Source organism: Equus quagga, chromosome 16 (assembly GCF_021613505.1).
Source record: "Equus quagga isolate Etosha38 chromosome 16, UCLA_HA_Equagga_1.0, whole genome shotgun sequence".
NCBI lineage: Eukaryota > Metazoa > Chordata > Mammalia > Perissodactyla > Equidae > Equus > Equus quagga.
This window is the reverse complement of record NC_060282.1, coordinates 8,717,414-8,729,247: the sequence shown is the minus strand read 5'-3', so window position 1 is coordinate 8,729,247 and position 11,834 is coordinate 8,717,414. Positions and strand designations below refer to the sequence as shown.

The 11,834-nt window shown below is 54.5% G+C and overlaps 1 protein-coding gene across 5 annotated transcripts in view; it reads right to left on the bottom strand.

The window, feature by feature from the left end:
* Positions 1-5,385: 5,385 nt before the first annotated feature.
* The window catches only part of ZFAT (zinc finger and AT-hook domain containing), a 202,247-nt gene continuing 195,798 nt past the window's right edge, over positions 5,386-11,834 (bottom strand). For all 5 annotated transcript variants that reach the window (XM_046642476.1, XM_046642477.1, XM_046642478.1 and 2 more), the window contains one exon: positions 5,386-6,327. In XM_046642476.1, coding sequence (XP_046498432.1) covers positions 6,088-6,327 — 240 coding nt within the window. In that variant the 3' untranslated portion in view covers positions 5,386-6,087. The remainder of the gene's footprint in view (positions 6,328-11,834) is intronic.

Below are 11,834 nucleotides of genomic sequence, written 5' to 3'. Positions count from 1 at the left end.
CTTAATTGATTCCCGAAGACTTCCTGCTACGACTAAAAAGCATCTCCATTGGGAGGAGACTGATGCGAATCTGGATTTCATCCAAGGGCAGGATGGACAGTTCATTTGGATATTTTAAAGGGGGTGGGGGGCGGTGGGGAGATAGATTTGGAATCAGTCTGTTTTCTCCAGCCTTGAAAGATAGAAGCGAAGAACACAGGAAAAATCGTCAGTGACAACAGCTAATGAATTTTAAATACTTATTACAAGAGAAATTAATTTGCTAAATTGGCCCTGCAGTTACAGGTTGTAACATGAGTCACCATCTCCTCAAAGACACAGAACTCAGAGCGACAAATGCAGCTCAGACTTGCTGGTTTGCGGTGTGGCCACGACAGGGGGTCACGGCCCCCTTACTAGGCGCTGTCTCGAGGGGACAGAGCCGTCCCTTCACCCCAGATGTCTGAGCATCTCACTGACGTTATCTCCGTGAATCTCATGGCCCCCGGGCTATTTTATCTTCATCTGCACCACGGCAGCGGGGGAAGGCCCCCCCCCTCCCAGTGCTGTCTGAGGGTTGGAGACAGAACCCCCGACACAGGATGCTGTTAACACCTCGCAGCAATGACTCTCTCGTCCCCACTGTGCAGTGGTGGGGTGACATAACTCACTTCCCAAAGTCACAGGCCTTCTGAGAGGTGGAGTCAGGCCCAGGGCTGTCTCACCTGGGCCTCTGCTCCTTCTTCAAACTCTGGCCTTCTCCCATGTTGTGCACAGATGGCAGCCTGGGCGGGGAGACCCCCTGCAGCGGCAGGAGGGCCCGTCAGAGGCAGGGTGGTATCACAGCTGCCGGCAGGTAAGGCTGGCCCTAGGGGGGCCGGGGGAGAGAGCTGCGGGGCTTCAAGCGCTGCCTTAGTCTTCCACCTCAGCCCCACACATCGAAAGCCCAAGAGGCTGGCCCCCATCCCCCTCGGCCACTCTGTCTCTGGCCCTGGGCTGCCCGGGGTCTCCCATCTTCCACAGCCTCCTGTTCACGCTTGCTCTTGGCTTGCAGCTACGCAGCTGCCAGGCTTTCGCTCCAGGTAGCAGAGCTTGGTCTCTTGGCTCTAAACCCTGTCCCCTATATTTGACCTTGCCCCCACACCCTGTCCTTGCTCTGCCTTCTGGTGTCAGAGCTGGAAGATACCAGGCGAGGCAGTGTGGCACTGGGAGTACAAAAAAGCAGCTGATGAAATGGGACCCTCAGACTGGATTCAAGCTCCAGACACATCACCCTCTAGCCTCAAGTGTCACCCGAGCCTGGTTACTGACCAAGCTTGTCTCCTCGGCTGTAAGAAGGAGAGGTGCACTCTGGTTATGAGTGCAGATCTGCCTCTGCTACTTCCTGTGTGACCTTGAGCAAGTTTCTTAACCTCTCTGTGCTAACATTCTCCATCAATAAAACGCTAAAGACAGCACCTAACTTATCGGATTGCTCTGAGGATTAAATGAGAACATCCATACCCCCGGCATAGAGTAAACACTATACAAGTGCCGACAGTTCAATCTTATTAAAGCACAGGTGGATGGGGAGACTGAATTCGATGATGCACCTTAAAGAGCCTAGTATGGTACCTGCCACACAGTAGGTGCTAGTCCCACATTATAAAACAGGACAGCAGGAGCCCATTCAGCCTTCGAGCACAAACGTCCACTTCTCCTGGCACAAGACACAGGGTGGATCAAAAAGAGTCTGAGTGAAACAGCTGAGGGAGAACCGATGACTCCAACGTGCCAGGTGACTCAGAAAGGCCCCCGCCCCCACCCCCCCAGCTCAGTACCAGCTCCCCAGGAAAGGACCTCAGAGAACCGGACCCTCTGCCTTGCCCCACCCAACCGCAGGGCTCTGGGAACAGGGACAATTCTTCAACTTTCTGTGTTTCCAACAACTCAAGGAGTAGGGGGGAGGGTCGCAAAAATAAATAGTCTGCAGCACAGCGCTGGCTGCAAGCAAATGCTCCAGGAACAAGCCGGTGTGCCAAGGGGTAGACGACTCAGTGACTCAGATGGAGAGAAACAGTCTGTAGGTACAAGAGAATACTGTGGATGGTATTAAATGGCAAAACTCTTCCCTGCCTTCCCCCCCTCCCTCCACACCTGGCATGGGCACCGGTCTCGCCGTCAGGTGCCCTGCCTCCCTCCTCTGGGGCCTTCTCTCCTGGCCAGATGCCCCAGGCTCCCCAGGTTCCTGCTGAAACGCAGAGCGATGGTTAAGAGCCTGAGTTCTGAAGTTAGACAGGCCATTTCTCAGTTCTGGCTTCGCCTCTTACTAGCTGTAGACTTCAGGCAAGTTTCTTAGCCTCCTGACCTGTTCCCCTGTCAGTCAGTGAGGATAAACCGGAACCTACTGCAGGCTTGGTGTGGAAGTTGGCGACAGGAGGCCGGTGGAGTGTCTCCCTCAGTGCTGGGCTGGTCTGCATGCGCTCTTGGCCTCTATCACTTGCCATTTCCCAGGCAGGTCATGTCAGTTCAAGCCTCGTGTCATGCTGCCCCTTCTCTGCCTGGACCCGGGGCTCGGCTGAGGCAGCATTGATGCCTTCCGTGGTACCCACTCTGAGATGCGACAGTGCCCCTGTTCTGCTCCGCAGCCGCTCCTACGCGGCCTTCCCATCACCTGTTCCCTCCTCCACCCTCTGAGCTGGTGGTGGATTCTTTGAGGCCCCAGGAATCCGTGTCATTGGTAAGTCGTGTTCCCAGTTCGCAGGCCCGTGCCTGGCCCCTAGGGGTAGTTGATAGCCTTTGCTGAATCCGTGAGTGAAAATGAATGCACACGAGGCCAGTGACAGGCCCAGGATGGGGAATAGGGACGAGGATGATGTAACCGCAGGGTTAGATGACAACTGGACTACAAGTGAGCCTCACTCTGCTCACAGGCGAGCAAATGATCCATCCCTGTTCAAGCTGCCATTTGTCACTTGCCATGGGACTCTCCCAGGAACCCACTGTGAACGACAGGAAGGAACATAACCATTCATTGTGTTCCCACGATGTGCAATGCAACGTGCCGGGTGCGTTGACATCTGCTGTTGTGGCTGATCCCTAAAACAAACTAGGCCGATGGGGTGGAGTTACTGACCCATTTCATAGTGAATGAAACCGAAATCCATAAAGGTTAACCATCATCACAGAATCATAAATGTGGAATCAGGATTCAAATCGGAGCCCGCCTCACCCCTCAAGCACAGGGCCCTTACAGCCTCAATTCTGAACACATTTAAAGCCACTTCTCGCTCACATCTATGTTCACGTTTAAGAGCGCACGAGGACTTCAGATAAGCCAGCAGACACACCCAGCACGTTCCAGTGAACACGGCTCAGGGCAGTTATCAATCTCCACGAGGGTTCTACAAATCAGAAGAACGAGATCTTTACTATCTCAGGGTCATTGAGGACACAAGCATCTCAGAACAAATCACGTCCGGCGTTCGAGGCGATCAGCACACAGGACTGACTGGGCCCTGAAGTCACCCAGACGCAGAGCTGTGTGGACAGCTGAGCACAGTCGAGAGCTCCCGCTGAGCAGCTACGCACCTGTTCCTCAGCGTCACGAGGCCCCTCCAGCTCCGGCCCGAGGCCCCATGTCAGGGGACCTAGGAAGGGCAGGCTCCTCCCTCCAGCCTCGCTGGCTCAGAGCACTAAGCACATTCAACAACTCTTCCTGTTCTGTGTCACTCTGTCTCTCCCACTAGACCGTGACCTCTTCGAGGGCGGAGTTGGAGGTTTATTTGTGTCTGCGTCCTCCACGCCAAGGAATACAAATAATAACTGACGCTCACAGAGCAGGCCCGCTCCTCTGCTGCTGGCTTCCCGGGCTCTGCTCACTTAATCCTCTCGGTAACCTTAGGAGTTAGTAATTATCATCAGACCCATTTCAGAGACAGTAACCTACAGCAAAGGCCACGTGACACGACAACGTGACCCAGGTAAGAGGTGACAGAGCGGGGCTGGAGCCTGGGTTCTCGGCCTCCAATGTGGACACTCGACCATCTTAACATAGCCCGCCCTGAGACATGGACAAGGGCGCTCCATCCAGAGTGTCGCCCTGCCCCTCACACCTGGTCTACCAAACGGCCGCCGCACCCTGGTTCACGGAATAAATCAATACTCATCACCTCCCATCCCTTTTTCTCCTAGGTTCTGCTTCTGGTTGATCTTTCTGCCTTTCCCCTTAGAGCTCCCCACCAGCCCAATGGAAGGTTCAGGGCTCGAGTCCACCCCCAGGCTGTCCCGCCCCCAGGGGTTAGGTCCACAGTTACTCCCCCTTAGAATTCCCTTCCCTCTCCCTCCCACCCAATCCCTGCACGTGCAAAGCCTCTCTAGCTTAAAAGCCCTGATCACAGGCCACTTCCACCATGAAGCTTTCCCCACCTTGTCCCAAGTGGAAAGTGACCTTCCTTCCTCTGGAGGCCAGAGGCACTTCTTCCCTTCCTGGCTTAAGGCAAGCAGGCCTTTTCCTCCTTGTATTAGAGCAGTAGCTTTTTCTTTTTGGTGAGGAAGATTGTCCCTGAGCTAACATGTGTGCCAATCTTCCTCCACTTCATATGTGGGACGCCACACAGCGTGGCTCGATGAGTGGTGTGTAGGTCTGAGCCCGGGATCCAAACCTGCAAACCCTGGGCCACTGGAGTGAAGCACGCCAACTTAACCAATATGCCACCGGGCCGGCCCTAGAACAGCAGCTTTTAAGCTTTCCCCAAGAGATGCCTTCAGGCCCTGCTGGGAGAGGGAGAGAGGCAGTAACAGAGAAGGCCAAGTGCACCAGGCTGCAGACTCCACCCTCTTCAACCAGAGCAACTACCACTTCACCTGCTTGTACATCTGCTGATATATCTGCATGAGATTCCATCTGAAGACAGGACTCTCAGATGGAACAAATCGTGACCTGAGTGAGTGAGACGGTGGGTGATGGTGACAAGAGACCCCAGTGCTGGGCAGGGCACAGCAGGACTCACTTTGATGTCCCCACAACGCTGTGCACAGAGAAGAGGCTCAAAAAGGGACTTATATGGGACTTACCATGAGCACCTGGACTGAACCTTTAGTCAAACAACAGTTGTCATGCAGGCTTCCGATGGCCGGTTGACTGCTCCTCCCACGTGCAGAGTGGAAAGGAGGAACACTCCCCAGCCTGGGCTCACAGCAAACCCGAGGCTGGAGGCCAGGAAATGGAAGCTAAGATCCTTAACCTCACCCAGTGGGCCCCAAAGCAAAGCCAAGAGCTTCAGAGGGGGAGAGAGCATCATTGTCCGCAACTTAGGGGTCTGTGTCTCAGACAGGGTGGTTCTGGGTGGGGCCCAAATCCAAGATCTGATTCAGGAAAGGGAAATGAAAACCATTCAACCTAAGGGAGGAACCACGTACTCAGGCCAAGACTGTTTTTATTCCACCCACCTCACCTCCTTAGAATGGGGCGTGACGAGAAAAAAGTGCATTTTTTTAAAAGCAAAAGAATTCCAAGACTGTAAGCTGAGACCCCACCTGGGATGGCAGTGGTGGAGGGATGGGGGGGGGGGGGGGGTGATCAAATTGTGGTTACTTCACAGGATAACTCGCGCCTTTAATACTCGAGGTGGGTAGAACCTCACAGACAAAGCCAGGCCCCCTCCCCACTTCCCCCGGAGAGGTGACTCAGAAACCATAAGGTCACTTCCTCTGTGATGGCTGTCTCCCTTCCACCAGGCTGCACAGCGGTCCCAGATGAAGACTCAGCACCTAGATGGGATCAAGGAGTCGGGGATGTGCTTCAGGGAAGATGCTGACAGGGACTGGGGGTCCCTGCGTGAATCTTGAAGTAAACGGGCAAAGCGGTGTGGGCCATGTTTGGGAAGTTGATGCAAAAGTCCTTCCGGAAGCAGAGGATACAGGGTAAGGGGGGTGCGTCTGTGCTGGGGGCAGGGTCCTGTACTGCTGGTGATGCTGATCGCCTTGCCCACCCTAAGTAGGACAAGGAGAGCCCCATCTGGCCTCCATGGAGAGCGCTGTTCTATGGCTTCCCCGCCCTGGGCGCCCCGAGTGTCCTGCAGAGCCTGGCAGCCCTGAGCTGGGGGTCCGTCCGACGCTGCGTGTCCTCTAGAGCTCCTGGGCTGGCTGCCCCACGGCCGGCTCCTCCACAGGCTGCATGGCCTCCTGCACGTACACGATGAACTCCGAGGCTTCCCCGCCCTGCGTGTAGACGGTCACCGTCTCGATGCCCTCCACCTCGTCCGAGGACACCACCAGGTGATGCTGCTCGGCCAGCTCCACGGAGGCCTGCTGGAGGGTCTCCTGGATCATGACCGTGTGGTTGGCGCTGGGCTCCTCGTCGGTGACCTGTGGGAGGGCAAGAGAAGGGTCCTAAGGTCCTGCTTCTGGGTCCAGTCATGACAACAGAATCACAGCTAGTGCTTATAGAGCATCTAGTATGTTCCAGGAGCCTGTCCCTGGTGCACATAACCCTCTCAGAAATGCTCTGTGCTTGCTCTCACCCCCGGTTTACAGATGAAGACAGCGAAGCTCAATGCTGCAGAGCAACACGCCCAGGGATCCCAGCTGTGGCGAACGGTGGAACCCAAGTTCAAACCCAAAGTCCAAGCTCTTCTCTCGGTGCCAAGCCGCCTCCCCGAGGTGTAGGGGCTGCCAAGGGTATGAGGGTTGGAGGGCATCATACAAGTTATTTCCTGCAACCACGCTTAGGGGTGGGTGGGGTGCTCTGGGAAATCCACAGCTGGTCCTTTGGTGATGGGAAAGGGACTAGTTTTATCCTGGGTTGTCTGTCTTTCCACCCACTCTGGGAGCTCAACTCTGTATCAAAATCATCATCACAGTGGGAAGGAGGAGACACCCTCGGAAGCCTGGTTTTCCCAGGTGTCGTCCACCAACGCTAATGCCTGAATGAGGCAGGAAGGCAGCCTGCTGATGGGAACTCGCTGCCACAGGGCTGGGCAGGAGGGCCTGGGAGCATCTGTCCGTGGAGGGGCCTGCTGAGTCCTATGGCCAGGCCTTTCTCTGAAGCTCCCAGCAGGCAGATTCCAGACAAGGGCAAATTCCAGCTGGTGTGGACGCCCCACGTCACTGACTCCATGCTCTAGTCTGTTTTAAATAACAACTGTCTTTGATCTTAAGCAGAGAAATCATAGAAAGAATATGGGAAAGATTTAGAAAGAGTTGAGACCCGAGAGCTGCAAAAATGGCTGAAGAGTTAGAAACAAGCCTGGGAGGAAAGAAAAGGGGCCTGGGACTGCTCAGCTGGGGAGTGAGAGTCCTCAGGGATATGGAGGGAAGCCAGGGAGACCTGGCTCTTCCAGGCGGTCCAAGTGGACCTATAAGAAGCTTTGTCCTACAGACCACTCTTAGCTGCAAGGTTTGGGCCACTTTCACCTACAACCCTCAGTTTTCTCACCTGTAAAAGAGGGACTAACATGCCCACTTCCAAAGATGCTGGCAGAATTAAAGGAGATTTTGTATGCAAAGTGCATGCTTAATAACATCGCTGCCCTTTTGAAGCCTTCATTCATTCGTTCAACCAAACCTCTGTCATGTTATCAGGTTCTGCTAGACTAAGCTCCATGAGGGCAGGGCCCACGCTCTCTCGCCACAGCTGTTTTCCCAGAGGCAAGCTGGATGCCTGGCCTGCTCCTGACTCCTCTCCCAGCTGGGGCCTCGCATGGGGCGGTCTCCTGTTCCCTGCCCGGCCCTCTGTAACACGCCAGGACTCCACTCTCTCTTTGGGAATGGCCCACCCGGCTTCGAGGGGTCTCCCTGGGCCCTGTGACTGTACCACTCCCTGGGAGCAGGAAAGGCTATGTCACCTGGGGGATCACATTTAATTCAGAGAGAACAGAAAAGGCACCTCTGCGGTGGGCTCCACATAAAATGATGCACTGGAAGGAACTTTTAATTTGGACTGATAGAATTTGCCAGAAGCTCGAGAGCTATCCTCAGTGGAAACTATTAATACATTTAGCCAGGTTTGTTTTTCCACAGTAAATCGAGACCTTTTTTTCCTTCTTTTACTGTTTGTTTCAATTTCATTTAAATGGGAAAACGTATTGGGAACCAAGACTTTAGAAGTAAATATTGATTTATTTCACTTTGAAAGAGAGCACCCAGCAGAAGGGGAGGGAATACACAGCAAATGCTTTTCTCCTCTTAACTGTCAGTCAATCCTACACAAGGAAAAAGTGAGGCAACAGGGATGATGTCTGCTGGGGTCCCAGGGACTTCACACATGCAAAACAAGCCCACTGCACTTCAGGTAAACAGACGAAGTGATAAAAACAGTGAGATCAAGCGATACACGAGCTCTGAGACATGCTCTTGGGCATGACGTCATAACCTGGATATCGCCATTTGCCATCAGAGCTGAAGCCTAAAATGAGCAAGTAGTCACCAACAGAAAATTTCCACTGCGAACAATCCTTGTCCCTTTGAACAACTCTAAGACCACGATGCCTGAGGACTGACAAGGGCTGAAAGGAGAACCCTGCCCTGGCCCAGGCCGTTGAGGAACAGAGGCTACAGTCTCCTGTTCCTGTGACAGCAGAATCCTTGGTGCTAGCCCAGCAGGAAGGGGGAGGTCCCAAGATGACCGAGACATGGCCACTGTCCACTGATGTAGGGAAGAAGAGAGGGCAATAACCAAGAGGAGGCCACCGTGCTTGAAACAAGGGTAGACAGTGTGTGAACTCTGTCACATCAGGGCCCGGGGACACTTCATGGAAGGTGGTATTGACCACAGACGGTGCGAAAAGGCACTGCAGGCAGAGAGAAGACAGTGAGCACATGGCAGGCATGTCCCCACAGTCCCGCCAAGGCAGCTGGCCTCCTCGCAGTCGCCAACCCCCCAGGCAGAGCTCCGTCTTCACCTTTCCAGAAGGCTCTGTGCTATCTGACACTGCCGAGCCCACCTCAGCTTGACTCACTGAGGTGCCTCTTGGCTGCTTCCACAACCCTCTAGTAGGCTTTGTTCCGAGCCTTCTTGTAAATTCCAGAATTCCCCACAGCGCTTACTCTGCCCGCCTACAAAGGCTGGAGGATTCCTGGTCCCCACCCTTGACTCCTTCTCTGGACCCCTCATCTGCGTCGAGGCTTCTGCTCCTGGCTGAACCCAAGACACCAGCCCCCATGCCTGGGCTGCAGACCACAAGTCCGTCTGCACATGGGAGGTTCTCGGGGGATGTCTGTCAAAAGTGCATAAGTCACAGGAGAGGGAGTGTTGGGAGGGAAGGGGCGGGTGAGGCCTGAACAGAAGTTCCCTGTCAGATCTGGAGGAGCCTGACCACCAGCTGAGAGACCGAGACTTGATATTACAAAGGAACACACTGAAGCTTCCCAAAGGGCCCTGCCCGTCCCACCTGTGGTGCTCCGTGAATCGAAACTCACCTACCATGAGAAGCTACAGCTTACTGAGCATTACACTTCTCTCACTATCCATCTAAATATCTATGCTTCTTTGCCCATATTACCCTTCCTAACTACTGAGTCTATTTAAAGATAATCCCTCCTCCGTTTTGTTTTTTCAGTTTTCAGCTCCAGCATTTTTTCTGCCAGAATCACCATTAAATTCATCCACTGCTAATTATGAGAGAAAAGTAAACTTTCCACACATGGTCCTCTGGGCTTAGTTCAACAGAAAGAGAGATGGAGGCAACACGAATGTGCATTTCACAGAAGTCCTGCAAACGGCATCTTTCTCAGTCAGCTCGGGCGTAACGGGGGGTGCAGGCTGTTGCTCCGTCATTTTACTGAGCATCCAAAATGTAACTAACAACAACCAGGGGTCGCAAAGTCCGCCTGCTGCCTGCTGTTGGGCCAAGAAGACATTCTCATGAGCTTTCGCGGGCGGCTCTGGCGGGCGGCTCTGCCAGCCCTTCAGGTGCCGGCCCTACAGAAGCCCCACTTTACACACAGCTGACATGGCAACACTGTAGCAAGGAACAACGAGGGGCGGTGGGTGGCTTTACAGAGCCGTTTATGAGGCTTTCTGCAGAGTGAGCCCCTCCCCGCCTTCACACACTCCAAGGCTTGTATGATTCACACTCTGTTTGTTTTTATGTTTCATGTTTCTGCAAACCGCACCCTTTCTTCCCTGTCACCGTGGAACCAGCGCCCACCCAGCCCCTTGCAGTTTATTGGACACTCTGCCACGCCTCATCCCCATCATTTACTCCAATGTCCTGTGGCTCGGGCACTTCTGAATGAAACCTCGAGTGGTCCACTGACTCATCTAAGGTCAAACAGCTGCAAAGTATCAAAAACTGGACCTTGGTGTGAGCCCAAGCCCAGAGACCTTCCTCAGCTGGTGCAGTGTGACAGCGAATAAAGGGACTACATGTCACAGACCAATAGGGTTACATTATTGCTCTTTACTCATCCCACTCAGTTTGTGGCTGGCTGTATAGCTCTCGACCATTTTCTTTGTTCAAAATGATCACTCCAGTAGCTTAATCTATTAGCACAGGCTTCACATTGCTCTGCACAGTAGAAATGGTATGGCTTCACTGTGTCATTATCCCCTGAGACGGGGACTCCATTTACCCCACATGCAATATCTAACACATCTTCCAGCTAAACGATCAGCAGCAGCACAGTTAGCTTAAGAGAAAACTTTAACCCACGGACTGCACCAATTATTCACTAAATCAGGCTCTGTGCTCTGCAGCCCTGCCCGCCTCAAGTCTTCTTCTGGAATCTAGACCAGACCACTGTCAAGCCCAGACACATTGTGGGGCTCCATTCGTGCTGCAGCGCGGCTGCCTGTGGACACCCCGTCCCCTCTGTGGCCGTGAGCTGCATCCTCTGCTAGTGGGGCAAATGCTGAGGGAGACCCTGCTGGCCCTGGACCCCAGGCTGCCTCACTTGTCCTGCTTTGTCCCTACTGCCTGTCCTGCCTTCTCCCCCTCTTCCAGTTTCCTTCTCCTCTTTCCTTGTACAAACCATTCCTAGCAGGTTATGCTGTCCCCCTTCCAACATTCAAGAAATTCCCAGAAGTGCCCCTGGCTGGGGAGCCCTCCTTGGGGACGAGGGCTCCCTGTGCTCACATGCGCTGTGTGGAGCCCCTGCAGAGCCCCTTCACAGGGCTCCAGGTGACAGCACTGCCCTGTCCAACAGTCCTGCTGTGTGTGACAGTCTCACTCTGTACACCAGCCCCACTCTGGGGGACAGCCCAGCTCTGTGGGACAGTCAGCCTCGCTCCGGGCAACAGCCACACTCTGTGGGACAGTCAGCCCTGCTCTGTGGGACAATCAGCCCCGCTCTGTGGGACAGTCAGCCCCGCTCTGTATAACAGTAAGCCCCGCTCTGTGGGACAGTCAGCCCCACTCTGGATGACAGTCAGCCCCACTCTGTGGGACAGTCAGCCCCACTCTGGATGACAGTCAGCCCTGCTCTGTGGGATGGCCAGCCTCACTCCAGGCAACAGCCCTGCTCTGTGGGATAGTCAGCCTTGCTCTAGGGGACAGCCCCACTCTGGGGGACAGTCAGCCCCGCTCTGTGGGACAATCAGCCCCATTCTGTGGGACAGTCAGCCCCACTGTGGATGACAGCCCCGCTCTGTGGGACAGTCAGCCCCACTCTGTATAACAGTCAGCCCCGCTCTGTGGGACGGTCAGCCTCACTTCAGGCAACAGGCCTGCTCTGTGGGATAGTCAGCCTTGCTCTAGGGGACAGCCCCACTCTGTGGGACAATCAGCCCCGCTCTGGGTGACAGCCCCACTCTGTGGGACAGTTTGCCCCATTCTATGGGACAGTCAGCCCAGCTCTGTGGGACAGTCAGCCCCACTCTGGATGACAGTCAGCCCCATTCTGTGGGACAGTCAGCCCCGCTCTGGACGATGGCC